At 64.4% G+C, this 26562-nt stretch overlaps 4 protein-coding genes and 1 long non-coding RNA gene across 9 annotated transcripts; all 5 read left to right on the plus strand.

Moving 5' to 3' along the window:
- The first annotated feature begins 53 nt into the window (after positions 1-53).
- Positions 54-2089, plus strand: PYGO2 (pygopus family PHD finger 2). 2 transcript variants are annotated; one of them, XM_052679384.1, is made up of 3 exons: positions 54-426; positions 505-554; positions 647-2089. In XM_052679384.1, exons 1-3 carry the CDS (start codon positions 303-305, stop codon positions 1724-1726), a joined length of 1254 nt encoding a protein of 417 aa, XP_052535344.1. In that variant the 5' UTR covers positions 54-302; the 3' UTR covers positions 1727-2089. The 2 variants fall into 2 exon arrangements, with proteins under 2 accessions (XP_052535344.1, XP_052535343.1); XM_052679383.1 differs by having other exon boundaries at positions 54-554.
- A 57-nt stretch (positions 2090-2146) lies between these two features.
- Positions 2147-6089, plus strand: PBXIP1 (PBX homeobox interacting protein 1). 3 transcript variants are annotated; one of them, XM_052679360.1, is made up of 11 exons: positions 2147-2277; positions 3297-3371; positions 3447-3549; positions 3632-3690; positions 3756-3882; positions 3962-4177; positions 4255-4278; positions 4348-4415; positions 4492-4614; positions 4696-5696; positions 5853-6089. In XM_052679360.1, the coding sequence occupies exons 2-11, from the start codon at positions 3312-3314 to the stop codon at positions 5908-5910; spliced, it is 1839 nt and encodes a 612-aa protein (XP_052535320.1). In that variant the 5' UTR covers positions 2147-2277; positions 3297-3311; the 3' UTR covers positions 5911-6089. The 3 variants fall into 3 exon arrangements, with proteins under 3 accessions (XP_052535320.1, XP_052535319.1, XP_052535318.1); XM_052679359.1 differs by lacking the exon at positions 2147-2277 and adding an exon at positions 2950-3025 and having other exon boundaries at positions 3632-3684; XM_052679358.1 differs by lacking the exon at positions 2147-2277 and adding an exon at positions 2953-3025.
- A 352-nt stretch (positions 6090-6441) lies between these two features.
- PMVK (phosphomevalonate kinase) lies at positions 6442-9537 on the plus strand. 2 transcript variants are annotated; one of them, XM_052679388.1, is made up of 6 exons: positions 6445-6549; positions 6684-6747; positions 7754-7906; positions 7989-8118; positions 9134-9292; positions 9385-9537. In XM_052679388.1, exons 1-5 carry the CDS (start codon positions 6461-6463, stop codon positions 9268-9270), a joined length of 573 nt encoding a protein of 190 aa, XP_052535348.1. In that variant the 5' UTR covers positions 6445-6460; the 3' UTR covers positions 9271-9292; positions 9385-9537. The 2 variants fall into 2 exon arrangements, with proteins under 2 accessions (XP_052535347.1, XP_052535348.1); XM_052679387.1 differs by having other exon boundaries at positions 6442-6549; positions 9134-9537.
- Positions 9538-10650: 1113 nt separating this feature from the next.
- Positions 10651-21399, plus strand: LOC128078810 (small conductance calcium-activated potassium channel protein 3-like). Its single transcript, XM_052679386.1, has 3 exons — positions 10651-11432; positions 16353-16448; positions 20977-21399. The coding sequence occupies exons 1-3, from the start codon at positions 10680-10682 to the stop codon at positions 21397-21399; spliced, it is 1272 nt and encodes a 423-aa protein (XP_052535346.1). The 5' UTR covers positions 10651-10679.
- A 788-nt stretch (positions 21400-22187) lies between these two features.
- Positions 22188-22855, plus strand: LOC128078812 (uncharacterized). The gene is made up of 3 exons (XR_008205811.1): positions 22188-22241; positions 22446-22485; positions 22649-22855. It is a non-coding gene; the product is annotated as an uncharacterized LOC128078812 (long non-coding RNA).
- The last annotated feature ends 3707 nt before the right edge of the window (positions 22856-26562 follow it).

Consider the following 26562-nt stretch of genomic DNA (forward strand, 5'->3'; position numbering starts at 1 on the left):
TTCGCACGTGGTTCCTTCCGTCCCTCTCCGAGCCGCCATCATCGCTCCTTCCATCCCCTGGCGCCCCTTCCAGCGCTTCCTTCCTTCCTTCCTTTCCCCCCCCCTCCTCCTGCGGGCGCTGCCCTTGGTCCCTCCCACGCCGCGCACGTGGTTCGCCCCACGCCCCGCCCCTCGCGCAGCGATTGGTCTCGGAGGAACTTCCTATCTCGGAGCGACTTCCGGTCCCGGCGCAACTTCCGCTTCCGGCGCGCCGTGCGAAGGAACCGCGGCGGGGCCATGGCGCCGCGCCGGCTGTGAGGGCCATGGCGGCCCCGCACGGAGAGAAGCTGGAGGGAGGCGTCCCGGCCCCGCCGCCCCCGCCGGGGCCCCCGCACCCCGCGGGCAGCGCCGCCGTCGGCGGGCCCGGCCGGAAGCAGGGGAAGGCAGGTGAGCGCGGGCGGCGGGAGCGGGCGGGCCGGGCCGGCGGAGGCCCCGGACCTGACTCGGCTCCGCATCTCCCCGCAGGTCTGCAGATGAAAAGCCCCGAGAAGAAGCGGCGGAAATCCAACACGCAGGTACGGGCGGGCGAGAGGACCGCCGGCTCCTGGCCGCCCCCGCCGCGGGCGGTACCGGGAGCGCGGCCCTGACCGGCGCCGTTTCCCTGCAGGGCCCGGCATACTCCCACCTGTCGGAGTTCGCCCCGCCGCCCACCCCTATGGTGGATCATTTGGTGGCCTCCAACCCCTTCGAGGATGACTTCGGGGCCCCCAAGGTGGGAGCTGCGGCCGCTCCTTTCCTGGGCAGCCCCGTACCGTTCGGCGGCTTCCGAATGCAGGGCGGGGGAATGGCGCCTCAGGTCCCCCCCGGGTACGGAGGGGGCCCGCAGCCCATGCGGCGGCAGCCGCCCCCCTTCGCGCCCGGGCAGATGGGTCCGGCTTTCGGCATGCCCCCCCAGAACCCCGGCTACGTCCAGCCCGGGGGGATGAGCTTCCCCGGGCAGCCTTTCAACCAGCCCCCCCTCGGACAGAACTTCAGCCCTCCCACGGGGCAGCTCATGCAGGGGCCCGTCGGGGGCTTCGGGCCCATGATGTCCCCCACCATGGGGCAGCCTCCCAGGGGGGACATGGGCCCCGGCCCGGCCCTGAACCCCCCCGGCGGGCCAGCCATGGCGCAGCGCTTCAGCCAGCCCAGCAACCTCTTTGGACAGTCCCCCATGCAGCGCCCCGGGCAGAACATCCCCCCCCTCCCCCCTAACGCCAGCCCTTTCCCCGGGGCAGACCCCGGCTTCCCCGCTGGCGGAGAGGAGGGGGGCAAAAACCTGAACCCCCCACCCAGCACCTTCCCCCCAGAGCAGCACTCGGGCTCCCCTGCTGCCGTTAACGGGGCGCAGCCCAGCTTTGCCCCCGCCAGCGCCGGCCGCGGGGGAGGCACTCCTGAAGCCAACAGCCTCCCACCCCCCAGCAAGGCAGCTGCCGGCTCGGGGCACCAACCCCCCCCCGGCCTGGTGTACCCGTGCGGGGCTTGCCGTAACGAGGTGAACGACGACCAGGATGCCATCCTGTGCGAGGCCTCCTGCCAGAAATGGTTCCACCGGGAGTGCACGGGGATGACGGAGAACGCCTACGGGCTGCTCACCACCGAGGCCTCCGCCGTCTGGGCCTGTGACTTCTGCCTGAAGACCAAGGAGATCCAATCTGTGTACGTCCGCGAGGGCATGGGACAGCTGGTGGCTGCCAACGACGGCTGATGCCCCACCGACCCCCACGTTGTACAGAACCCCGCGCTGTTTTAGGACCAAACCCCCTTTTGTAGCCGTCGGACCCGCGAGCGCAGGATGGCACGTGGTGATGCTCCCCACCGCTGTGGACTCTGGCCGTGCAGCACCGGGGTGGGGCTGTGGGGGTCTCCACGACGGCCCAGCCTTCCCCGTGCCCCCGGGGTGGGCTCTGTGCGACGCCCAGGCCCGCTGTTCCCCCCTTCCCCCCTTTCAGATCCGGTCTCCGCCTCCCTGAGCTCGCTGCCGTTTCCTCCCCCCTCTCCCCCCCGCCCCGATTTTAGCAGAACGGTAATGGAAACTTTTGTATCGTCGCTATAAAACTCTCAAACCGCCGTTGTCCGTGTGTCCGTCCGCTGCCTCCCGCTCCCTCCGCCCCACTTCTGCCGTTGCCCGCCCCTTCGGGCCGTCGCTGCCATTGGCTGCGCTCATCACGTGCGCTCCCCGTCCCGAGGGCGGTGACCGGGACCGGGAGAAAGTTACGGAGCGGGACCGCGTCCGGCTGCGCCTCGGAGCGCCTCCAGGTACCGCCCGCCCCAGCATCGTTCCGTTCTCTATTCCGCTTCGTCTCGTCGGGGCCGCTTCGCCTCGAGCTTCCCCGCTCCCCGTTCGTCTCTCCCATCCCGGCCGCTTCCCACCGAGCTCCGGCCCGATGCGTTCCGTCCCTTCCCGGCCCCGGGATTGGCACCGAAGCGCTTCCCGGAACATCACCGACGATGGCCGCGAGATTTCACCGAGCAGCGCTCGGGCCGGATCCTCACCGGAACCCCCCACCCCCAATACACGCACAGACCCCCTCCCCCCCCCCCTTCGGCCGTTTTGGGGAGGTGCTGTACCGAAAGGAAGAGGGGCTCCGTGCCCCCCTCGCCCCCCGGTGCGCTGCTCTGAGCGTCGGTGCCGCCGCTTCCTTCCTGCGGGGCCCCGCGCACCTGCCGGGCGGCATCAGCAAGGCTAAAAATACCGCGGTGGTAACCGGGGGGGGGACGAGGGGACGGGCCGGACGGGGGGGGGGGGGGGGATAACGGGGCTGGGGGCGCGCTTCAGCGCTTCCCGTAGCGCGCTCCCGACCGCATCCAGCCCCGTCCCCCCCTTTCGCCCCACGGGGATTTTTCTCCCCCCGGTCCCGGGGCTCTGAGCGCCGCTGGGTCCGCGCTGCTCCGGGGGGAGGGCGGGGAGGGTCGGGGCGGAGGCGGTGCCTCCACAGCTGTGCGGGGAATGTGCAGAATCCGCGGGCACCGCCATCGCCCCGTGCCCGATCCCGACTCTCTGCCGGTACCGGAGCGGGAGGGGAAAAGTGCGGCCGGGGCTGAACCCGCTGTTACCGGGGAAGGGGGAGATCCCGGGGGTCCCGAGGCAGCCGGTGCGGGGATCGCGGCGCTGTCACCCGTTGCCCTTTGCTCTGAGTTCATCAACTCGTTTTGCCAGGCAAATCAACCCAGAGCGGGCACGGGGTGAGGTCGGGCCGTCCGCGTGTCTGTTTTATCTGTTTATGTGGCTGTCCGTCCCCGCGTCCATCTGTCCATCCACGTCCGTCTCTTCCCAGGGGGGACCCGCAGCCATGGCGCAGAAATCGGACTCCCGAGACTCGGATAACAGCTGGGTGCTGACGGGCACTGAGGTGAGGGGCGTCGGGCCGGGGTGGGGGGGAAACGAGGGAGGGTCGGGGGTCCCAATGGCCGCCTGTCATCCCCAGGGGCTGCCTGTGGATACGGTGGGGCCGGAGCGGGATTCAGCCTCCCAAGATGACGAGAACGAAGAGGAAGGGGAGGAGGAAGGCGACCCGGATGCCGGCACAGGCACGTGGGGAGGGGGCAGTGCTGAGGTCCCCGGTACCGGGCTGGGTTCTTCTGCTCACCTCCGGCCTCTGCCCCTCCGCAGCTGACGGCACTGAGGATGGAGCCGCCTCCCTGGGTGAAAAACAGCATCCTGAGGTCGGGGTAAGCCGGGGGGGGGACGGTGGGGACGGCGTGGGGATGCGAGACCCCAACCCTTGTGTTCCCAGGATGCAGAGGAACGCTCGGATCCCGATGCCGGCACAGAACTCCCTCCATCCGGCCCTACAGAGCTCAGCGCCGCGGGGAGCTGGGAGGAGGAAAAGCACAACGCTGAGCCCGGAGCGCGTGCTGAGGGTCAGCGGATCGAGTCTGTGGGCACCGAGCAGCAGATCCAGCCCGTGGGCTCCCCTCACAGCTCTTCATCCCTCCCCAGGGCCCCTGCTGGAGGAGGGGAGCTGCACCAGCAGTGATGACGACGTGGAGGGGCTGAGGCGACGGCAGGTCCATCAGCCCCGTGCTGGGACCCCCCCTCCTGCCCCCATCCCGCGCCGCGTGCTGCGAGATGAAGGCAACGAGGAGGGGCTCAGTGCCAACAAACTGCTGCTGGGAGCGCTGGCGTTGGTGGCTGTGGCTCTGCTGATCGTCACTGGTGAGTCGGGGGTGCCGGGGTCAGGGTGGGGCGTGCAGGTGGAGGTCACCATTGCTGTCTCTTTCTCTCCTCTCCAGGTGGTTTCTACGACACGGCAGACGGTGAGCAGGGAGGGCTGTGAGCAGGGCTGGGGGCCCCGTGCTCGATGTCAGCGTGTGGTTCCTCCCCAGGTCCTGCGGATGCGATGAGCAGCGACGCAACAGACGTGGAGCAGGAAGCTGTGCCCGACAACGGCAGCGTAAGGAGAGGGGCTGCAAAGGGGCTGCCGCATCCTCGGCACCCCCAGGGCCTCATCCCAGCCCTTCTGCCCCCAGGACTCCCCACAGAAGCCCCCCCTGGACGGTGGGGACGTGCGCAGCATGCAGTCCATGAGCGTGCTGCTGGACCGCCTGGCCAAGGAGAACCAGGACATCCGCCTGATGCAGGCTGAGCTGCAGGTGGGTGCGCAGCGCTGTGCCCCCCAGGGCCACCATCCTTTGCCCTCACACCCTTCCCTGACCCCCCCACCTCTCCCCCAGACCCACAAGGAGGAACTGCAGGCGCTGCTGCAACAAAGCGAAGGTGCAGCAGCAGCAGCGGGGGAGAAGCAGCAGAGTTTGGCCAAGGAGAACGCCGAGCTCCGTGCGGCGCTGCAGCGTGAGGCCGAGGCACTGCGGGCTGCACGCGCTGAGCTGCAACGCCTGCAGCCCCGGGGGGGTCCCAGTGACCCCCAGCCCCACAAGGAGCAGCCTCACGGTCCCAGTTCTGCAGTGCATGGGGAGGGGGCCCGGCACGAGGCACGGCACCGAGGGCTGTTGGAGTCGGTGCAGCACGAGCTGGCAGCTGCCCTGCAGCGAGCGCAGGGTGCGGGGGGGCTGGAGGGGCTGAAAGAGGAGCTGAGGGAGCTGGAGGAGCGCCTGAGCCGGGAGCTGGGGGGATCCGAGGGGGCTGAGGCATTCCCTGGGCATTGGAAAAAGGGGTTCAAGGCAGAAAAGAAGGAGAGGGGGTGGCACAAGAGGGACGGCCACCGCGAGCGGGGCAAAGCCCACGGCAAGGAGCGTCACAGCAAGGAGCATCACGGCAAGGAGCATCACGGCAAGGAGCATCACGGCAAGGAGCCCCGGCCCCACAGGGAGCACAGAGAGGGCAAATCTGGGGGGAAGTGGTCCCGTGGCCCCCGGGAACTGCCCCCCCTCAGCCATCCCCGAGCCCCCCAGGGCTGCTCAGGGGTGACCGACTGCGCTCACAAAGAGGGCCGCGAGGCGCTGGGGGCTGCGCTGGAGCCCGTGCAGAAGTCGCAGTTCCTGCAGTTGCTGGAGGGCTTCATGGGGAGGCTGGGCTGGGGGGGGCATTTCAGGGGGGTGGCAGAGCGGTTGGACGGAGCCTTTGGGGCCGATGGGGTTTTCGCCCACGACCGGCGGCGCTTCGTGGACTTCGTGGAGGAGGTGGAGGAGATGCTGGAGGATGTGGCGCGGCGCGAGCGCGGCGATGAGGAGGCAGCCGACGGCTTCGAGGAGTTTGTGCTGCAGCACTATGCTGGGTGAGGGGGGTGGGGGGAAGGAGAAGTGACCCCCGCACCTCCAGGACCCCCCCCCCCCCTCCTCCAGGACCCCCCCCCTTCTCCAGGACCCCCCCCCCCCCTCCAGGACTCCCCCCTCCCCCACGTCCCCCCCTCACCCCCCCTTTTCTATTGCAGCTCTGTTGGGAAGGAGCGTGGCCGCAAATCCTGGAGGCAGCACGGAGGTGGCAGATAGAGCCATGAGGGGGGGTCCCTGCTGGCCCCCTCCCACCACCGCCGTGGGCTGTGTTTTGGGGGTCCAAGGGCTGCCGTGTGTGGTTCCCCCCCCCCCGTTCCCCCCCCACTCTCCCCGATTGATGCACTGTGTGATGCTGCTGCACTGCTGTAGATGCAATAAAGTCACCGCTGGGCTGAGCTGTGCCTGGTGGGAGGGGGGGAAAAATGGCTGGTGGGGAGGGGGGGGGATGTCGAGGGTGCTCTGAGGGATGCTGGATGGTGGGGAAGGGGATGGTGGGGGGCTCCGGGCTGAATGGGGGGCAGGGAGGCTGTGGGAGTGGCGGTGATCCCCGAACTTGCAGTGCGAACCGCCCACCAGCAGGGGGCGATGCTACGCGGTGAGGGCGGAGCCAACCCTTAGCTCCGCCCCCCCGGCCGGGCCGTACCACTGCGTACCTACGGGGGGGGGGGGGTGGGAGGGGGGGGAGCGAGGTGGGGCAGGGCGGTTCTTCCCCGCGCATTGGACCGGAGCGGGGCGGCTCCGGGTGGCGCGGGGGGGTGGAGCGGGGATGGGGATGGAGGAGCCCCGCGTCGTGCTGCTGCTGAGCGGCAAAAGGAAATCGGGGAAAGATTTCGTGGCGGCGGAGATCCAGAAGCGGTACCGGGGATTGGGGGGGGGGGAGAGGATGAGGGGGTGGTGGGTACCGGGATACCGGGGGGGATTTGAGGGCGGAGGAGGGGGGAGGGGGGGGGGGAGGTACCGTCGTAGTGCCGCTGATCGCTCATCTGTAGGTTGGGCCCCGACGTGTGCACCGTGCTGCGCCTGTCCGCACCGCTGAAGGAGCGATACGCGCAGGTACGGCTGTGCCACGTGGGGCCGGGCCGCGTCCGCTGCGGGCTGCTGCACCCACCGTGCCGCCGTGATCTGCCGTGCTGTGCCATGTTCTGTGCCATGCTGTGCCGTGCCACGATCTGCTGTGCCGTGCCACGATCTACCAAGCTTTGCTACGTTCTGTGCCTACCATGCCATGATCTGCTGTGCTGTGCTATGTTGAGCTGTGCTGCACCGATCTGCCATGCTGTGCTGTGCCGTGATCTCCCGTGCTCTGCTGTGTTGTGCTTTGCCATGCTGTGCCGTGCCGTGATGTACCATGCTATGCTATGTTCTGTGCCATGCTGTGCCGTGCCATGGTCTCCCATGCTCTGCTACGTTCTGTGCCATGCTGTGCCATGCCGTGATCTCCCATGCTCTGCTACGTTCTGTGCCATGCTGTGCCATGCCGTGATCTCCCATGCTATGCTGTGCTATGCCATGCCACGCCATGATCTACCACGCTGTATGGAGTTCTGTGCCATGCCCTGTGCCGTGCCACGCTGTGCCATGATCTGCTGTGCCATGCCATGCCATGCCATGACCTCTCATGCTCTGCTATGTTGTGCTTTGCCATGCTGTGCCATGCCACACCATGACCTCCCATGCTCTGCTATGTTCTGTGCCATGCTGTGCTGTGCCATGGTCTCCCATGCTCTGCTATGTTGTGCTTTGCCATGCTGTGCCATGCCATGACCTCCCGTGCTCTGCTATGTTCTGTTCCATGCTGTGCCACGCCATGGTCTCCCATGCTCTGCTATGTTCTGTGCCATGCCATGCCATGATCTCCCATGCTCTGCTATGTTCTGTTCCATGCTGTGCTGTGCCATGACCTCCCATGCTCTGCTATGTTCTGTTCCATGCTGTGCCACGCCATGGTCTCCCATGCTCTGCTATGTTGTGCCGTGCCGAGCCGTGTCACACTGTGTGCCCCACACCGTTCCCTACCCCACACCGTTGCCTGCACCCCTCTCAAATCCTCTCCCTTCAGGAGCACGGCCTGGATTTCCAGCGGCTCCTGGATGCCAGCGCCTACAAGGAGCGGTACAGGCAGGACATGATCCGCTGGGGCGAGGAGAAGCGCCGCGCCGAGCCCGGATTCTTCTGCCGCACCGCGGTGCAGGGCGCAGCACAGCCGGTGTGGGTGAGCAGGGATGGGCATGGGGAGCTCGGGGAAGGGGGCAGGGGGGGCTCAGGGCGGGCGCTGAGGCCGGGGGTGCGTGCAGGTGGTGAGTGACACACGGCGCCTCTCGGATGTGGAATGGTTCCGGGATGCCTACGGGGACGCGGTGCTGACCGTGCGCGTGACGGCCAGCGAGGAGACGAGGAGGAGGAGGAGTTGGGTCTTCGTGGCGGGTGAGCGAGAGCTGCTTCTCGCTGTGCGCCGGAGCCACCGGCGGGGCTGGTGCCATGGTGCCCTGTGGCATGGATGTTCCCTGTCCCCTCTGCCATCCCATCCCTATAGCCATCCTCTGTCCCTACAGCTGTCCCCTGTCCCCTCTGCATCTCCTGGCCCTATAGCCATCCCCTGTGCCCTATAGCTGGCCCCTTTCCTATCCCCTCTGCCATCCCATCCCTATAGTCATCCCTTGTCCCTACAGCTGTCCCCTGTCCCCTCTGCATCTCCTGGCCCTATAGCCATCCCCTGTCCCCACTGTAATCCCCTGTCCCTATAGCCATTCCCTGTCCCTATAGCTGTCCCCTATCCCCACTGCAATCCCCTGTCCCTATAGCCATCCCCTATCCCCACTGCAATCCCCTGTCCTTACAGCCATCCCCTATCCCCTCTGCATCTCCTGTCCCTATAGCTGTCTCCTGTCCCTATAGCCATCCCCTATCCCCACTGCAATCCTCTATCCCCTCTGCCATCCCCTGTCCCTATAGCCATCCCCTATCCCCACTGCAATCCCCTGTCCCTATAGCCATCCCCTATCCCCTCTGCATCTCCTGTCCCTATAGCTGTCTCCTGTCCCTATAGCCATCCCCTATCCCCACTGCAATCCCCTGTCCCCACTGCCATCCCCTGTCCCTATAGCTGTCCCCTATCCCCTCTGCATCTCCTGTCCCTATAGCCATCCTCTACCCCCACTGCAGTCCCCTGTCCCTATAGCATCCCATCCCCTCTGCCATCCCCTATCACCACTGCCACCCCCTGTCCCTATGGCCGTCCCCTATCCCCTCTGCTATCCCCCATCCCTATAACTCCCCTGCTGCCGTCTGTTCCCACTGCCATTCCTTGTCCCCATCGCTGTCCCCCGTTCCCACACCCACCCCTGGCTGCAGGACCCGCAGTTTCTGCATAAAGCCCAGCAGCGCAGAGCAGAAGATGGGGAGATCCTGACCCAATTCTGGGGGCTCTGCTCCTCCCCAGGGGTGGACGACGCCGAGTCTGAGTGCGGCCTGGACCAGGGGGTGACCTTCGATTGGGTGATCGCCAACGATGGGGACGGGGCAGCCCTGGGTGCCCAGCTGGAGGCGCTGCTGCAGGAAGTCCGCAGCCACCTGTAGCCACGGGATGGGGATGGAAATGGTGTGGGGACCTCATCCACCCCGGGGGCTTCACCTTTGTGGGGTCTCATGGTGCTGGGGAAGGTAGAGACCCCCCCCCCCCCCCCCCCGAAGGACTTCCATCTGCAGAGGCTGCGCCTTCCTGCAGGACTGGGGCTTGCTGCTGCTCAGGGACCCTCAACCACAGCATGGGGACGGTGCTCAGTGTCCTCCCCCCCTCCACCCCCCCCCCGGGGTGCCTCCAAATAAAGCTCTGACGCTGAATAACGCGTGGGGTCCGCATCTCCTTCCCGCTGGGTGGGGAGGGGGTCAGCTCTGCCCTTCTATGGAGCTTTCCACCCGGGATGGGGGGTAAGGTGCATTTAATTCCCGCATCCCGGAGCCGGGTGCTGTCGTACGTTTCCTGCCGCGGATTAATCGCGTCCGAAGCAAACAGCCCCTGTCCTGATGCATCCATCCGGGCTCCTGCAGCAGCCGGGCACCGCTCCGGGTTTGGGGGAACAGGGACCCTTTGGGGTCTGCAGAGGGCACAGCAGGGGGATGTAGGGCTGCGGGGAGCCAGCTTGACCCCGTGTGTCCCCCCTCTCATCATTACTGTGCCCTCATCCCCGCATAGAGCAGGGGGTGACCCGACCCCATCCGGTCTCCACCGGTTCCAGCTGCTGCCGTAATCCCCAACCTCTGCTCGGTGCCCTAAGGAGATTACCGAGCGTTGTAGGGCGGCAGCTGGCGGGGCGGATCCCGGGGGCCATAGGGTCCCCCCCTACGGGGGCAACGCGGCCCCCGGTGCCCGTCTCGGAGCCCCCCGTAGCGGGGCAGCCCCCGTCGGAGGGCGGTCACAGCGAGGAGCGGCCGCACCCGCGGGCATCGCCCGGTCCCCGCCGGCCCCCGCCCCGACATGCGCCGCCCGGGGCTCGGCGCCGGTCCGTCGGTAAACGGGGCTCCTCGGGGCGGTCCCGGGACGCTCCGTCTTCACCCGCAGCGCCGCCGTCGGGGCGCCCGCAGCCTCCGTTCGCCGCCCCGTTTCCCCCCGGCGGACTACAAGTCCCGTGCGCCCCGCACAGGCGCAGGGGCCGGGGGCGCGGGAGCGGGGCGGGGAATGATGTCAGCCTGCGGGGAGCCCCGGCGCGGCCAATGGCGGGGCGGTGCTGGCGGTGGGGCCGGGCCAACGGCGGCGGCGGGGGCGGCGGCGGCGGCGAGCGCGCAGCGCCGGAGGGACGCGGCTCCCATTCATGAGCAGCCGCGCGCCCGCCGCCCCGGGGCCGGGGCCGGTGGTGGCGGCGGCGGCGGCGGCGGAGAACGGAGCGGGAGGCGGGCGGCCCGGCCCGGTGCCGGTACCCGGCGGAGCGGCGGCGGCGGCGGCGGCGGCGGCGGGGCAGGTGCGCGGCGGGCGGTGAGGCGGCACCGCCATGGACACGTCGGGGCACTTCCACGATTCGGGCGTGGGGGATCTGGAGGAAGACCCCCGGTGCCCGTGCCCGTCGTCGGGGGACGAGCGGCCGCCGCCGCCGCCGCCGCCCGCCGCGCTGCCGCCGCTCCAGCACAGCCTGTTGCACTCCTCGCCCGGGTCGCTGCGGGCCCCTCCTCCCGCCGCCCCCGCCGCCCTCCACCCTTCCTCCCGCCACGGCAGCCAGCTCAACCTCAGCGACCACTTGGGCGGCCACTCGCCGGGCTCGGCGGTGCCGTCGGGGGGCAAACACCGGCAGCCCAGCCCCCTGGTGCACCGGCGGGACAGCAACCCCTTCACCGAGATCGCCATGAGCTCCTGCAAGTACAGCGGGGGGGTGATGAAGCCCCTCAGCCGGCTCAGCGCCTCCCGCAGGAACCTCATCGAGGCCGAACCCGAAGCTCAGCCCTTGCAGCTCTTCGGTGCCGGCGGACCCCCCGAAATCGTCGTTTCCAGGGAGGACAACCACGCGCCCCCCGCCCGGCCCCCCACCCGGCACGGCCCCCGCGCCGACCGCCCGCCCGCCCGCCCCGCACCCGCCGGCTTTGCCAAAGGGCCCAAACGCAAAGCTCAGAACATCGGGTACCGTTTGGGCCACCGGCGAGCGCTGTTCGAGAAGAGGAAGCGGCTGAGCGACTACGCGCTCATCTTCGGAATGTTCGGCATCGTCGTCATGGTCATCGAGACCGAGCTGTCCTGGGGGCTCTACTCCAAGGTATGGGGGGCGGTGGGTCCTGCAAGGGGGGTGTTGGGGTAGCGGGGGATGTTTGGGTCGTGTGTGGTTGGCAGCAGGGGTGTTGGGGTGCTGTGGGGTGGGAGCTGGGGGCGTTGGGGTCCTGTAGGATGGACGTTGGGGTCCTGTAGGGTGGGCGTTGGGGGTGTTGAGGTCCTGTAGGGTGGGTGCTGGGGGTGTTGAGGTCCTATAAGATGAATGTTGGGGATGTTGGGGTCCTATAGGATGGGTGCTGGATTCCTGTAGGGTGGGCGTTGGGGGTGTTGAGGTCCTGTAGGATGAACATTGGGGTCCTGTAGGGTGGGCGTTGCGGGTGTTGAGGTCCTATAAGATGAATGTTGGGGATGTTGGGGTTCTATAAGATGAACATTGGGGTCCTGTAGGGTGGGTGCTGGGGGTGTTGAGGTCCTGCAAGATGAATGTTGGGGATGTTGGGGTCCTGTAGGATGAACGTTGGGGTCCTGTAGGGTGGGCATTGCGGGTGTTGAGGTCCTATAAGATGAATGTTGGGGATGTTGGGGTCCTATAAGATGAACATTGGGGTCCTGTAGGGTGGGTGTTGGGGGTGTTGAGGTCCTATAAGATGAATGTTGGGGATGTTGGGGTCCTATAGGATGGGTGCTGGATTCCTGTAGGGTGGGCGTTGCGGGTGTTGAGGTCCTGTAGGATGAACATTGGGGTCCTGTAAGGTGGGCATTGCGGGTGTTGAGGTCCTATAAGATGAATGTTGGGGATGTTGAGGTCCTGTAGGATGGGTGCTGGGGGTGGTGGGGTCCTCCAGGATGAACGTTGGGGTCCTGTAGGGTGGGCGTAGGGGATATTGAGGGCCTATAGGATGAACGTTGGGATCCTGTAGGGTGAGTTGGGGATATTGAGGGCCTATAGGATGAACGTTGGGATCCTGTAGGGTGGGCAAGGGGGATGATGGGTCCTGAAAGGGGGATGTTGGGGGTGTTGGGGTAGTGGGGGTTGTTTGGGTCCTGTAGGGTGGGCATTGGGGATGTTGGGGTCCTGTAGGGTGGGTGTTGGGAATGTTGGAGCCATATAGCATGAACGTTGGGGGTGTTGGGGACACTGGGGTCCTGTAAGATGAATGTTGGGGACATTGAGGTCCTGTAAGGTGGGTGCCAGAGACATTGGATGAACGCTGGAGACTTTGGGGTCCTGTAGGGTAGGCAGTGAGGATGTTGCAGTCCTGTAGGGTGGGTGCTGGTGATGTTGAGGTCCTGTAGGACGGGTGTTGGGGACGCTGGGGCCCTGTAGGATGGGCGTCGGGTATGTTGGGGTCCTGTAGGATGGGCGCTGGGGACGTTGGGGTCCTGTAGGGTGGGCGTTGGGGACGCTGGGGTCCTGTAGGGTGGGCGCTGGGGACGCTGAGTCTCGTAGGGTTGACGTTGAGGGCATTGGGCTTCCCATGGGATTGGCGTTGGGGTATCGGTGCCCCCTATAAGTGGGCTTTGGGGCGCTTTGCCCCCTCTGGCGCTGGGAGATTCACTCACGAGGTCACGTTGGGCGTTGGGCAGGTTGGGTGGTGACAGACAGATGGTTTGGCTTCGGTGGGTGCTGCACCCGTGTGCCCCCCGTGTGCCCGGGGGGGGGGGGCGTCGGGAGAGGAAATGGGGTCTGTCACTGCTGTGGCTGCTGGATAAAGAGGGGAAGGGTCTCCCGGACCCCCGCATCACCACCCCCTGTCTTGTCCCCACCTCCTCCCCTAAAGAGGGGAAGGGTCTCCCGGACCCCCGCATCACCACCCCCTGTCTTGTCCCCACCTCCTCCCCTAAAGAGGGGAAGGGTCTCCCGGACCCCCGCATCACCACCCCCTGTCTTGTCCCCACCTCCTCCCCTAAAGAGGGGAAGGGTCTCCCGGACCCCCGCATCACCACCCCCTGTCTTGTCCCCACCTCCTCCCCTAAAGAGAGGAAGGGTCTCCCGGACCCCCGCATCACCACCCCCTGTCTTGTCCCCACCTCCTCCCCTAAAGAGGGGAAGGGTCTCCCGGACCCCCGCATCACCACCCCCTGTCTTGTCCCCACCTGCAGCTCCTACCCATAGGCCCCACAAAGGCCCCGCGTGTCCCTTTTGGGCAGAGAGGGGACCTGCATGCATCAGAGGGTGGGGATGGAGGCCCTGCTGCCAGGTGGGCGCCTCCCCAGAGGATGTCCCTGAAACGTCCCTGGCGGTGGGCAGGAGCGAATCCACCCCTCCCAGGCTCTCAAAGCGGGGGCTCTGGGGGGGTCTTCATCCCCTCCCATCGTGCAGACACGCAGCCGTGGGGTCCCTGCTGGCCGTCCCCATCCTCTCCAGGCATTCCTTGAGCAGCCGCGGCGCAGCGCAGCCCTCCGTCCTCCTCCACACCCCTTTCTTCCATATTTTTTTTCCCTTTAATTTTTTGTAATTGCAGGACGGTGTCTTTTATTTATAATTCTCCCCCCCCACCCCCCCACACCCCTTTCAGCTCTGCTCCCTGGCTGTGCTCGTTGGCAGCGATATGAATAACTCTTTGTATAGACATCTGTCATGTTATTTATACCTATCCGTGAGGGGAAGGGAACAGGCACAGCGCTGCGTGGCACCCATGGGCGTCCGTGGGACAGCGCTGGGGGCGGGGGTTCGGGGGACGCCGGGGGTCCCCGCGTGGCGGTGCCACGTGTGCAGGGGACGCAGCGGTGTGGGAAGGGGCCGCGCTGCCCCCCCCGCCGCCGTCATCCAGCAGTGCGGGCAGAGGGGGCGATGGAGGAGGAGGAGGAGGAAGAGGAGGAGGTGGGGGTGTGTCGGGGGGTCCCGTGGGCGCGGGGACCCTCCGGTGTCCCTGTGGAGCTGAACGGGAGGAGACGGGAGTGGGGACCCCGGTGATGCTGGGGGGCTTCTCGGCACCCAACCTCGCTGTGAGGGAGAAGGCTGATGCGTTTCTCCACCTCCGGAGCCGCTCCCGCTGGTGTTCCGCTTGCAGGAACGGCGCTGAGGTGCTGTTCGCCCCCTCTGCCCACCGCCACCTGCGGAGCCGCAGAGCCGGGGGAGACCCTCCCGTGAGTCAGCGCTGCCCCCGCCGGTGCTCGGGGTGCAGGCGGGGACGGAGGAGGGTCGGGGTCACCGTGTGGTGATGCACCCTGAGGTGCTCCCAGCAAGGATCCGGAGCTCTATAAATACCCCCCAGCCCCCCTCCGTTGGGAAACCGGAGCTCGCAGCGAAGCCGTGGCCGTGCCCGAGGAGCGGGGCCGGCAGCTGTTGCGTGGATGGGGATTTCGGTGCCGCCGGCCCTGGCCCAGCTCCAGCGCGGCCCCATTAGAGATGCCGCGCGCTCCTTGGGGCTGAGGGACCCCGGCGCGGTGCGGCCGCGCTCCGCTCCCTGCCCACCCTTTGGGGACGGTTGGGGGCACACGAATGGCACGCGGTGCGAGCAGCGCACGTGTCGGGGTCCCTCGTGGCACCGCGGTGTCGGTGCCCCCCCAGATGAGGTCTCGGTGCCCCCACGGTGTTGTTTATGGGATCCCACAGCAGCTCTTCCTGCTGCGTTTCTCCGTGACCAGAGCTGGGCTCTGGCGGTGCTGCGCGGCCGCGTTGTGCCAACCTGCCCCATAGCCGTGCAGGGGGGGTTGCCAAGCTGCCCCATAGCAACACCAGGGGGGCTGCGCACCTGCCCCATAGCCGTGCCAGGGGGGTCTGCCGTCCTGCCCTATAGGCACAACTTGGAGGTCAGCCCCCTGCGCTGCACCCTCGGAGCTCTGCCGTGGGGACATGCGGTGCTGGGGGCCGTGCCGGCACCCATCTGCCTGTGTGCTCACCCATAGGGTGTCCCCACGGAGGAGGTGACACGGGGTCGGTGCTGGCAGGCAGCAGAGGAGGGATGCACCGGGCATGGGATTTTCCCATCTGCCACCCATCCTCACCATGCTGGGTTGGCACGCGGTTCCGTGCACGGCACCCGGTGCCAGGACCCCCGTCGGGGAGCATCGGAGCATCCCACGGTTTGTGGGGTGGGGTGATGCCAAAGCTCTGCAGCCACGCTGGCAGCGGGAGGGTTAAGGATGTCTAGACGGCGACTGAGATTGGCCCTAAAGGATGCCAGATCCGTTGCGGGAGTGACATCTCTGCAATTAATCCCGGTGTTCCCCCAGGCACCGCTTCACTATAAATAGCCGCCGTGCTGCCGGAGCGCTCGGGGTCCCGAAGCCTCGGGGTCCGGCGTGGGTCCCGTGTCACCGGGCAGGGCGGGCGCTTCAAGGGAGGAGGAGGGGGGTGGGGGGTCCTTGGCACGAGCCCTCCCTGGGGGCCGCCTATTAATAGCGTTGTTTGGTCCCGGCACTTCTCTCAACACGGCCATTATGTGCAGACAATTGCACGGCGGGTGCCAAGTGCTGGAGCCGCTCACAATGCGCGGCCGGAGCGCCCCGTGCCGCCTCTGCTCGGGGGAAACGTTACCCTAAATAATCCCACGCGTTGGAAAAGCCCCACGGTGGGGGTTATGGGATGGGGGAGGAGGTGGTGCCGTGCCGTGAGCGCGCCGGGTCTCAGCACGGCGATGGGATGGATGCTGCCGTCCGTCTGTCCGTCCTGCTGTCCCCTCTCTGTGGCACCACTGTGTCAGCGCTGGGGTTGAGCGAGGGACTCTCTGCGACCAAATAGGGTCTGGGGTCTCGCACGGGGAAAATGAACCCAGCCCCTCCCCAGAGGGACCTGTGGGAGGTGGGGAGCGTTTTGCTGCAGTCACCACTGAATCAGGGGTTAATTTACGTAGAGCTAATTAGCAGGAGGGTCTTAATTGGCTCACCCATCAGGGTGCCATACCGCTGGGCTGGGTGCGGGTGGGTGGCTGAAGCTGCGGGGAGGGCGGTGGGTTCACCATGGGGGTCCCTCGGTTCCATCCCCATCGCTGACCCCAACTCCCCTCCTCTCTTCCTGCAGGACTCCATGTTCTCCCTGGCCCTGAAATGCCTTATCAGCCTCTCCACCGTCATCCTGCTGGGGCTCATCATCGCCTACCACACGCGGGAGGTGCAGGTACGTCCGAGGACTCATCCCCGAACGGTCCGTGCGCTTTGGAAGCAAGGATGTCCGCTGCCATCCCCATCCCACCCCTCTCACGGGGACAAACGGCCGCAGGAGCGATGGGTCCCCATCCTTCTCACCCCCCTCACGCTCCCCTCAGCCGGGTGCGAGCCGCAGCTTTTCACCTCTCCCTGTTTGTAGGACGGGGAGGGTCCCGCATTTCTGCTCTTTCACCGCACGGCCGCTCTGCCAAGGAAAGCTGTGAAATACCTTCCTAATCACGCCGCCCATTCTCTTCCTTTCTGCCCTCTCCGGCTTTGCGGGGAGATAAAGGCTCTGATTCGGCTCGCTCCGATGCCAGCGTTTTGGGGCTGCGGGGGGGTCGGGCGCAGCGTGCAGACCGTGCCCTGGGTCTGGGGGCGTCCCCCAGTGCGACCCTGACCCAACACCGCTGTCCCCACAGCACCCATCCCTCGGGAGCAGCCGAGGAAAGGCGCGGGAGCAGCCGCCTTCCTGCCGGGCCCGCGGCCAAACCGGGGCTGTGGTCACCGAGCAGCGATGCCGGGAGTTGCCGGCTTCATTCCGCATCCACCGGGGAGACACCGGGAGCGCCGAGCGCGGTCCCCTCCTCCTGCGCTGCGTTCTGTGCGCGCCGTCGGGGCTGAGCTCCCCAGTGCAGAGCAGCGCAGGAGATCTCTGCCCCTTCCACGGTCGAAAGGCCGCCCAGAACAAATATTTGAGAAGCTGCGCTGTGCTGCAATAATATTTACCCCCAGGGTCGCTGTGTTTGTGCCCGGCCGGGCTGAACCCGGCTCGCTGCCGCTTCCTTCCTCCCGCTTTTTGTTCTCGGTTCTGTCCTCCCGTCCCGGCTGAGCCCCGCTCAGCGCGCAGGGCAGAGCGGCTTAAATCGGCCGAAACGTCGCGATCTGGGGACGGGCCGCTGTGCTGGGGGCCGTGAAACCGAAGCGCCCCCAGCACGGAGGTGTCCCACCCTCAGCTTTGCGCTGCCCCGCTTCCTTCCACCCCTCCCCGTGGGCTCTCTGAGGTCTCCGCATCCTCGCGGCTCCTCGCAGCCTCGCGGCTTCAATAGCCGACGGTTCGGTGGCAATTAGCGGCGTGCGCTGATTTCCTCACTGCCTTCCCTTCCTCCGACCCCTAAAAACACGTGGGGTCCGGCACTCGCGGGCTGGTGGAGGAGAGGAGCTGGGTTTGAGTCGGTTTGCTCCCACAAATCCGCGCCGGCTGTTGGCGGCCCTATTATCTTTGAGGTGCTTATAAAGGGATCGCTGCTAATCCTCCGCGGGGATGGATGTGGGGCCGCCGGAGCCGTAAATCCTCAGCCACCGTTCCTCCCCAACCTGCGGGAAGGGCTCAGCTGCTTCCCCGGGTGTTAATTGCGTTAATTGCCAGCTCCCTGAGGATGTTCCGGCTTTCCATTTGCCGCGCGGGGCGGCGTCCTGCTGGGATTCCATAGGGCTGCAGGGCGGTTTTTGGGGGCTGAAGGGATCCATCCGACCCCACGGTGGGCACCCACCGCTGTGTGCAGGACCTCCCCTCATCCCGTTGCTGCCGTGGATTTGGGAGAGAGAACTTGAGGCTGTTTGAGGATTCGTTGGACGGGATGTCCTGGGAAGATGTCCGTAGAGACAAAGGAGCGGAGGAAAGCTGGCTGCTCCGTCAGGATGCCTTTCTGAGAGCACAAGGGCGCTCTGTCCCTCTCAATTAAGAGCGTGGGAAGGGGAGGCAGGAGACCGGCACGGCTTGGCAAGAACCTGCTGGTCGCACTGAGGGAGAAGAAGGGATTGTTGAACCGACGGTGGAAAACAAGGATGTGTCACCTGGGGGAGAATTCGTCGCTGCCATTGACAAGAAAGGGAGGATGAGTGGAACTCCAGGCTGGTGAGCGTCACCTCTGTGCCTGGGAAAATCGTGGAGCAGATCCTCCTAGAAGACAAATTAAGGCACAAATTAAGGATGAGTGGTGATTCCAGGCAGCCGGCATGGCTTCACCAAGGGAAGGTGGTGCCTGACCCATCTGGTGGCTGTAAGAGGGGGTGGCTTCGACTGGATGTCAGGGGGAAGTTCTTTGCACAGAATGGTTCTGGAACAGGTTCTGTCCCTGGAGGTGTTCAGGATGTTCAGGACCAGGTTGGATGGCAAATGCTGGATCTGGAGGTTGGAGGCCCTGCCTGCAATGCGGGGGGGGGTTGGAACTCAATGGCCTTTTTATGGTCCCTTCCAACCCAAGCTTTTCTGTGAAGCTGGGGATACCCGGGTACCGCCGGACTGCGCCGAGGTTTCCATGGAAACCCCACGCAGCCGTGAGCTGTTGGGGCTGGAGGGGAGGGGGGGGGGACTGTGCCAAAGGGCCCCCCCTCCCCATCCCGACGCCCTTTGCCCGGTGTGCTGCCAAAAGGCTCTCACTGCCTCTTTCCTCTCGCTAATTTGTTTATTTTTAACACCCTTTTCCAGGAAGGAATGGGCTGTCAGCTCGCTAAATGCCTGAGGATCTCCCCTGACAGCTTGGAGCGATTTTATAAACAATTTCTCCAACAAAGCAGCTCAAAGGAGCGGAGCTTTCCCAACACAGGGAGGTGGCCGGGACGCACTGCGTGCGTCAGCCCCTTGGGATGGCTCTGGGAGGGGGGGTGGCTCTGCGTGCTGCCTGTGTGACACAGCACGGTCCTGGGGTCCCATTGCTGCTCCCAGCCTTTGGGACGTGACCTCCGTGTCCCCTTTGGGTCCATCTCCAGCGGTGTCTTTGCAGAGTGCTGTTCACAGAACGTCCCCGAGAGGCATCCACCGCTTCTCAGCGCGCTCCGTGCGAAGCCAAGAGTGGTGGGAGCGCATCCTGCCCCCCGGGGGGGGGTTCTGTGCAGACCCCGTTGCAGCTCAGACCCCCACCGCAGCGCTCGGAGGAGCGGCTTTGCCCAGGGTGAACCTGCACGTTGCCATGACAACGCAGCATCCGTCGCTGCCTTCCTCCCAAAAAGTCGCCCTCCGGGTGCAGCTGGCAGCGGTCGCATGATGGTGACACAGCTGCTGTGTCAGAGGTGCCCCGTGGGGTGGGAGAAGGGGCCGTCCTGTGTGCCCTGGGGGTGAGCTGGAAGGGACCTGAGGCTTTTGGGTGTCCCCAGTGCCACCGCTGTGTGCCCGCTGTCCCCATCCCCACCCATCTGTGTTCCTCTGGGGGCAATTCCCCTCATCCCAGTGGAGCTGCGTGATGTGGGTCCCTTCCTTGCCTGTCCCCTCAGTGCTGATGGGATGATGCAGGGGGATGCCCAGGGACCCCAGTAACCAAGGGGTGCCATAGGGCCACCAGTAACCATGGGATCCCATAGGGCCACCAGTAACCATGGGGTGCCATAGGGCCACCAGTAACCATGGGGTGCCATATGGCCAACAATTATGATAGGACCCCATAGGACCACCAGTAACCACGGGGTGCCATAGGGCCACCAGTAACCATGGGATGCCATAGGGCCACCAATAATGATTGGATCCCATAGGGCCAGCAGTAACCATGGGGTGCCATAGGGCCACCAGTAACTATGAGATCCCATAGGGCCAGCAGTAACTGTGGGATGCCATAGGGCCACCAGTAACCATGGGGTGCCACATGACCACCAATAATGATCACAGAACTGTAGGGGTTGGAAGGGACCTCCAGAGATCATCAAGTCCAACCTCCCTGCCAAAGCGGGTTCCCTACAGCAGGGGATCCCATAGGGCCACCAATAATGATTGGATCCCATAGGGCCAGCAGTAACCATGGGGTGCCATAGGGCCACCAGTAACTATGAGATCCCATAGGGCCACCAATAATGATCACAGAACTGTAGGGGTTGGAAGGGACCTCCAGAGATCATCGAGTCCAACCCCGCTGCCAAAACGGGTTCCCTACAGCAGGGGATCCCATAGGACCACCAGTAACCATGGGGTGCCATAGGGCCACCAGTAACCATGGGATCCCATAGGGCCACCAGTAACTATGAGATCCCATAGGACGAGCAGTAACCGTGGGATGCCATAGGGCCACCAGTAACCATGGGATTCCATAGGGCCACCAGTAACCATGGGATCCCATAGGGCCACCAGTAACCATGGGATGCCACATGACCACCAATAATGATCACAGAACTGTAGGGGTTGGAAGGGACCTCCAGAGATCATCGAGTCCAACCCCCCTGCCAAAGCGGGTTCCCTACAGCAGGGGATCCCATAGGGCCGCCAGTAACCGTGGGGTGCCATAGGGCCACCAGTAACCATGGGATGCCATAGGGCCACCAGTAACCATGGGGTGCCATAGGGCCACCAGTAACCATGGGATCCCATAGGGCCACCAGTAACCATGGGATCCCATAGGGCCGCCAGTAACCGTGGGGTGCCATAGGGCCACCAGTAACTATGAGATCCCATAGGGCCACCAATAATGATGGGATCCCATAGGGCCGCCAGTAACCGTGGGGTTCCACAGGGCCGCCCATAACCACAGGCTGCCCCACGGCCGCCCATAACCACGCGCTTTCCCTCCCGGCAGCTCTTTGTGATCGACAACGGTGCCGACGACTGGCGGATCGCCATGACGTACGAGCGCATCCTCTACATCAGCCTGGAGATGCTGGTTTGTGCCATTCACCCCATCCCTGGGGAGTACAAATTTTTCTGGACCGCACGCTTGGCGTTCTCCTACACTCCGTCTCGGGCGGAGGCGGACGTGGACATCATCCTGTCCATCCCCATGTTCCTGAGGCTCTACCTGATCGCACGCGTCATGCTGCTGCACAGCAAGCTCTTCACCGACGCCTCGTCGCGCAGCATCGGAGCCCTCAACAAGATCAACTTCAACACTCGTTTTGTCATGAAGACTCTCATGACCATCTGCCCCGGGACGGTGCTGCTGGTGTTCAGCATCTCCCTCTGGATCATCGCCGCGTGGACGGTGCGGGTGTGTGAGAGGTGAGGTGTGTGGGATGGGGGGAGCCTGGGGGGTGTTGTGGGGATGGGGGTGAGGATTGGGGACATGCAGGAGGTGCCGTGGGGATGGCACTGAGATTTAGGGACACCCAGGAGGTGCCATGGGGATGGTGATGGGGATTGGGGACATGCAGGAGGTTCCATGTGGAAGGCAATGAGGACTGGGGCATCCAGGAGGTGCTATGGAGGTGGCATTGAGAGTTAGGGACACTCAGAAGGTGCTGTGGGGATGGTGATTGGGATTGGAGACATGCAAGAGGTGCCGTGGGGATGGCAGTGAGGACTGGGGCATCCAGGAGGTGCTGTGGGGGTGTGATGGGGATTGGGGACATGCAGGAGGTGCCATGTGAGGATGGCATTGAGATTTAGGGACACTCAGAAGGTGCCGTGGGGATGGTGATGGCGACTGGGGACATGCAGGAGGTGCCATGTGGATGGCAGTGAGGATTGGGGCATCCAGGAGGTGCCATGGAGATGGCACTGAGATTTAGGGACACCCAGGAGGTGCCGTGGGGATGGTGATGGGGATTGGGGCATCCAGGAGGTGCCATGGAGGTGGCATTGAGAGTTAGGGACACTCAGAAGGTGCTGTGGGGATGGTGATGGGGATTGGGGACATGCAGGAGGTGCCATGGGGATGGCAGTGAGGATTGGGGCATCCAGGAGGTGCTGTGGGGGTGTGATGGGGATTGGGGACATGCAGGAGGTGCTGTGGGGATGGCATTGAGAGTTAGGGACACCCAGGAGGTGCTGTGGGGGTGGTGATGGGGATTGGGACACCCAACAGGTGCCATGGGGATGGTGATGGGGACTGGGGACATGCAGGAGGTGCCATGTGGAAGGCAATGAGGATTGGAGCATCCAGGAGGTGCCACGGAGATGGCACTGAGATTTAGGGACACCCAGGAGGTGCCATGGGGATGGTGATGGGGATTGGGGACATGCAGGAGGTGCCATGGAGGTGGCATTGAGATTTAGGGACACTCAGAAGGTGCCGTGGGGATGGTGATGGCGACTGGGGAGATGCAGGAGGTGCCATGTGGATGGCAGTGAGGATTGGGGCATCCAGGAGGTGCCATGGAGATGGCACTGAGATTTAGGGACACCCAGGAGGTGCCGTGGGGATGGTGATGGGGACTGGGGACATGCAGGAGGTGCTGTGGCGATGGCATTGAGAGTTAGGGACACCCAGGAGGTGCCGTGGGGATGGTGATGGGGATTGGGGCATCCAGGAGGTGCCATGGAGGTGGCATTGAGAGTTAGGGACACTCAGAAGGTGCTGTGGGGATGGTGATGGGGATTGAGGACGTGCAAGAGGTGCCGTAGGGATGGCAGTGAGGATTGGAGCATCCAGGAGGTGCTGTGGGGGTGTGATGGGGACTGGGGACATGCAGGAGGTGCCATGGAGGTGGCATTGAGATTTAGGGACACTCAGAAGGTGCTGTGGTGATGGTGATGGGGATTGGGGAGATGCAGGAGGTGCCATGTGGATGGCAGTGAGGATTGGGGCATCCAGGAGGTGCCACAGAGATGGCACTGAGATTTAGGGACACCCAGGAGGTGCCGTGGGGATGGTGATGGGGACTGGGGACATGCAGGAGGTGCTGTGGGGATGGCATTGAGAGTTAGGGACACCCAGGAGGTGCCGTGGGGATGGTGATGGCGACTGGGGAGATGCAGGAGGTGCCATGTGGATGGCAGTGAGGATTGGGGCATCCAGGAGGTGCCATGGAGATGGTGATGGGGACTGGGGACATGCAGGAGGTGCTGTGGGGATGGTGATGGGGGTTGAGGACATGCAAGAGGTGCCGTAGGGATGGCAGTGAGGATTGGAGCATCCAGGAGGTACAGTGGGGATGGTGATGGGGATTGGGGAGATGCAGGAGGTGCCATGTGGATGGCACTGAGATTTAAGGACACCCAGGAGGTGCTGTGGGGGTGGTGATGGGGATGGGACACCCAACAGGTGCCGTGGGGATGGTGGTGGGGACTGAAGACATGCAGGAGGTGCCATGTGGAAGGCAATGAGGATTGGGACAACCAGGAGGTGCTGTGGGGGTGTGATGGGGATTGGGGACATGCAGGAGGTGCCATGTGGAAGGCAATGAGGATTGGGGCATCCAGGAGGTGCCACGGAGATGGCACTGAGATTTAGGACACCCAGGAGGTGCCATCGGGGATGGTGATGGGGATGGGACACCCAGCAGGTGCCGTGGAGATGGCATTGAGAGTTAGGGACACCCAGGAGGTACAGTGGGGATGGTGATGGGGATTGGGGACATGCAGGAGGTGCCATGGGGATGGGGATGGGGATTGGGGCAACCAGGAGGTGCTGTGGGGGTGTGATGGGGACTGGGGACGTGCAGGAGGTGCCATGGAGGTGGCATTGAGATTTAGGGACACCCAGGAGGTGCCATGGGGATGGTGGTGGGGACTGGGGACACCCAGGAGGTGCCGTGGGGATGGCATTGAGAGTTAGGGACACCCAGGAGGTACAGTGGGGATGGTGATGGGATTGGGGACATGCAGGAGGTGCCATGGGGATGGGGATGGGGATTGGGGCAACCAGGAGGTGCTGTGGGGGTGTGATGGTGATTGGGGACATGCAGGACGTGCTATGGGGATGGCATTGAGAGTTAGGGACACCCAGCAGGTGCCGTGGGGATGGTGGTGGGGACTGGGGACACCCAGGAGGTGCCGTGGCGATGCCAATGGGGCTGTTTGGGGGCTTTGATGGGTGCAGAGGGGATTTGTACAGGAAAGTGCAGCTTGGCTGTCTGTGAGTGCCATGACAACACGGTGCTTCCAAACCCACTGCTGGATGGCAGCACTGGCGTTGCTGTGGCGACCGGTGCCAGCAGGTACCACAGCGTCCCCATGGCAGCGTCCCCCATGGCAGCGTCCCCATGGCAGCGTCCCCATGGCAGCGTCCCCATGGCAGCGGGGTGGTACCGGGGCTGTCCCGGTGCCCAGGTTGCTTTGAGCAGTTCTTCCCCATGCAATGTGCCTGGTAGCCTGGCACAGGGATGGGGCTGTTCCAGTAGCCACGTGGGACGCAGAGCCACGAGCAGGGCGGCTCCGCTGGACGTTCTGTCCCCTATCCCTGCTGGCGGTGCCCATTGGGATCACATCCCCGAGGAGGACGGAGATGGGGCTGTCTGTGGGAGAGCACTCAAGAAGACAAATGCACGTTATGATTTGCTTTAAGTGGATTAGCTCAATCGCATGAAATCCCTTTAAGTCTGGGCTGTGGGATGATGCCGGGCTCAGCGGTGCGGGGTCGGGTCACCCCATCCATCCCCTCCTCTTCCTCCTCCCTCGGTGTCACCACGCCATTTCATCCACGTCTCCAGAGCGTCTCTGAGTGGCATGGAAACGCTCTGGGGTTGTGGGAGCTCTTCCAGACGGTGCTGCTCTTCCTGCTCCTCCTAATGAGGCCTTTATGATGGGCTGGAGAGCTCTGTGCCTTCATTGCATCGGGGGATCCTTCTTTGTACCTTCTGAAAGGGAGCAGGCGGGTGGGTGGGGGGTTCTTGGGGGGGGGTTTGCACCAAAGGGGGTCCAGCTGGAAGCACGGCGGATATAAAGAACAGGTTAATGATGGAGAGTGGGAATGAGGCAGGAGAACTGCTGCAGAGTGGGGACACGCAGGCAATGGGGAAACAAACACACAGGGAATGGGATCACGGAGGGAGTGGGGTCAGGCAGAGAGCAGGGACTTGTCCCCAAGCGATGCTGTGTCCCTGCAGCACGCAGAGGCCCTGAGTGCTGGCCCAGTGTGACAGCAGGACCCTCGTGCCCACCCGCAGCAAACGTGCATCTAGGGGACCAGATGCGTCCCCACCTCCCCATGCTGGCAGCCCAGGGGGCTCCATCCCCTTTCGTGCCCCCCCCCCCAGGACGGTGGCACTATTTGGGCGCGTTCCGAGGCTGTGGCATCGCTCCAGGCGCCGTCTCCCCTCCTCCATGTCCCCGTCCCCCCCCCCCCTGGTGCCACATCCCTCCGGAGGCAGCGAGTCTCTTAGCAACCCTCACCCCGCCGCTGCCTGCGGTGCTGCCTGCGGTGCTGCGCTGCCCGCGGCCGGCACACGTGTGCGTGCACGTGCGTGCAGCCCGCTCCCCCTCCTGGTTTTGCACCCGGGAGGTGGGGGGGGGGGGGTTGCATTTTCCACCGGGGTTGTTTCCATTTTGTACCTGTGGGTGGTTGCATCTCGCACCGGATTTGTTTCCATTTTGCACTGAAGGGAGCGGTTGCATTTTTTACCTGGGATGTTTTCATTTTGCACTAATAGCACTTGCATTTTTGCATCAGGAACACTTGCATTTTGCCACCGGGGGGCTTTGCATTTTGCACTGGTTGGCTTTGCATTTTGCACTGGGGGGCTTTGCATTTTGCACTGGAGGCACTTGCATTTTGTACTGGTTGGCTTTGCATTTTGCACCAGGATGCTTGCTTTATGGACCAGTAGCAGTTGCATTTTGCACTGGTTGGCTTTGCATTTTGCACCGGGGGGCTTTGCATTTTGCACTGGAGGCACTTGCATTTTGTACTGGTGGGCTTTGCATTTTGCACTGGTTGGCTTTGCATTTTGCACTGGGGGGCTTTGCATTTTGCACCAGGGATGCTTGCTTTTTGGACCAGTAGCAGTTGCATTTTGCACGGTGGGCTTTGCATTTTGCACTGGTTGGCTTTGCATTTTGCACTGGTTGGCTTTGCATTTTGCACCGGGGGGCTTTGCATTTTGCACTGGTTGGCTTTGCATTTTGCACTTGCATTTTGTACTGGTGGGCTTTGCATTTTGCACTGGTTGGCTTTGCATTTTGCACCGGAGGGCTTTGCATTTTGCACCGGTGGGCTTTGCATTTTGCACTGGAGGCACTTGCATTTTGCACTGGAGGCACTTGCATTTTGTACCGGAGGGCTTTGCATTTTGCACTGGTTGGCTTTGCATTTTGCACTGGAGGCACTTGCATTTTGCACCGGCGGGCTTTGCATTTCACACCAGGGATGCTTTGCATTTTGCACTGGCTGTTTGCATGCTGGACTTCCTGCCCTCTCCCAAACCCACAGCCAAGCACGCGCTGCTGCTGCTGCGTCCTCGTGCCTCGACGCTCCGCTCCAGCCGGGGTGAAGCTCCTTCCGGGGAGC

This window comes from Tympanuchus pallidicinctus, unplaced genomic scaffold, assembly GCF_026119805.1.
Source record: "Tympanuchus pallidicinctus isolate F22 unplaced genomic scaffold, pur_lepc_1.0 scaffold172, whole genome shotgun sequence".
Lineage (NCBI taxonomy): Eukaryota > Metazoa > Chordata > Aves > Galliformes > Phasianidae > Tympanuchus > Tympanuchus pallidicinctus.

What these genes read in the sequence shown, in the direction of transcription:
- PYGO2 (XM_052679383.1), top strand. Translation starts at nt 303, where the DNA reads ATGGCGGCCCCGCACGGAGAGAAGCTGGAGGGAGGCGTCCCGGCCCCG. An exon ending in GGCGGAAATCCAACACGCAG is followed by an intron (nt 555 to 646) that starts GTACGGGCGGGC and finishes GTTTCCCTGCAG; the next exon opens with GGCCCGGCATACTCCCACCT.
- PBXIP1 (XM_052679358.1), top strand. Translation starts at nt 2,969, where the DNA reads ATGTGCAGAATCCGCGGGCACCGCCATCGCCCCGTGCCCGATCCCGAC. An exon ending in GGGTGCTGACGGGCACTGAG is followed by an intron (nt 3,372 to 3,446) that starts GTGAGGGGCGTC and finishes TGTCATCCCCAG; the next exon opens with GGGCTGCCTGTGGATACGGT. An exon ending in GTGCTGCAGCACTATGCTGG is followed by an intron (nt 5,697 to 5,852) that starts GTGAGGGGGGTG and finishes TTTCTATTGCAG; the next exon opens with CTCTGTTGGGAAGGAGCGTG.
- PMVK (XM_052679387.1), top strand. Translation starts at nt 6,461, where the DNA reads ATGGGGATGGAGGAGCCCCGCGTCGTGCTGCTGCTGAGCGGCAAAAGG. An exon ending in GCGGCGGAGATCCAGAAGCG is followed by an intron (nt 6,550 to 6,683) that starts GTACCGGGGATT and finishes GCTCATCTGTAG; the next exon opens with GTTGGGCCCCGACGTGTGCA. An exon ending in GAGTTGGGTCTTCGTGGCGG is followed by an intron (nt 8,119 to 9,133) that starts GTGAGCGAGAGC and finishes GCTCCTCCCCAG; the next exon opens with GGGTGGACGACGCCGAGTCT.
- LOC128078810 (XM_052679386.1), top strand. Translation starts at nt 10,680, where the DNA reads ATGGACACGTCGGGGCACTTCCACGATTCGGGCGTGGGGGATCTGGAG. An exon ending in CCTGGGGGCTCTACTCCAAG is followed by an intron (nt 11,433 to 16,352) that starts GTATGGGGGGCG and finishes CTCTTCCTGCAG; the next exon opens with GACTCCATGTTCTCCCTGGC. An exon ending in ACCACACGCGGGAGGTGCAG is followed by an intron (nt 16,449 to 20,976) that starts GTACGTCCGAGG and finishes CCCTCCCGGCAG; the next exon opens with CTCTTTGTGATCGACAACGG.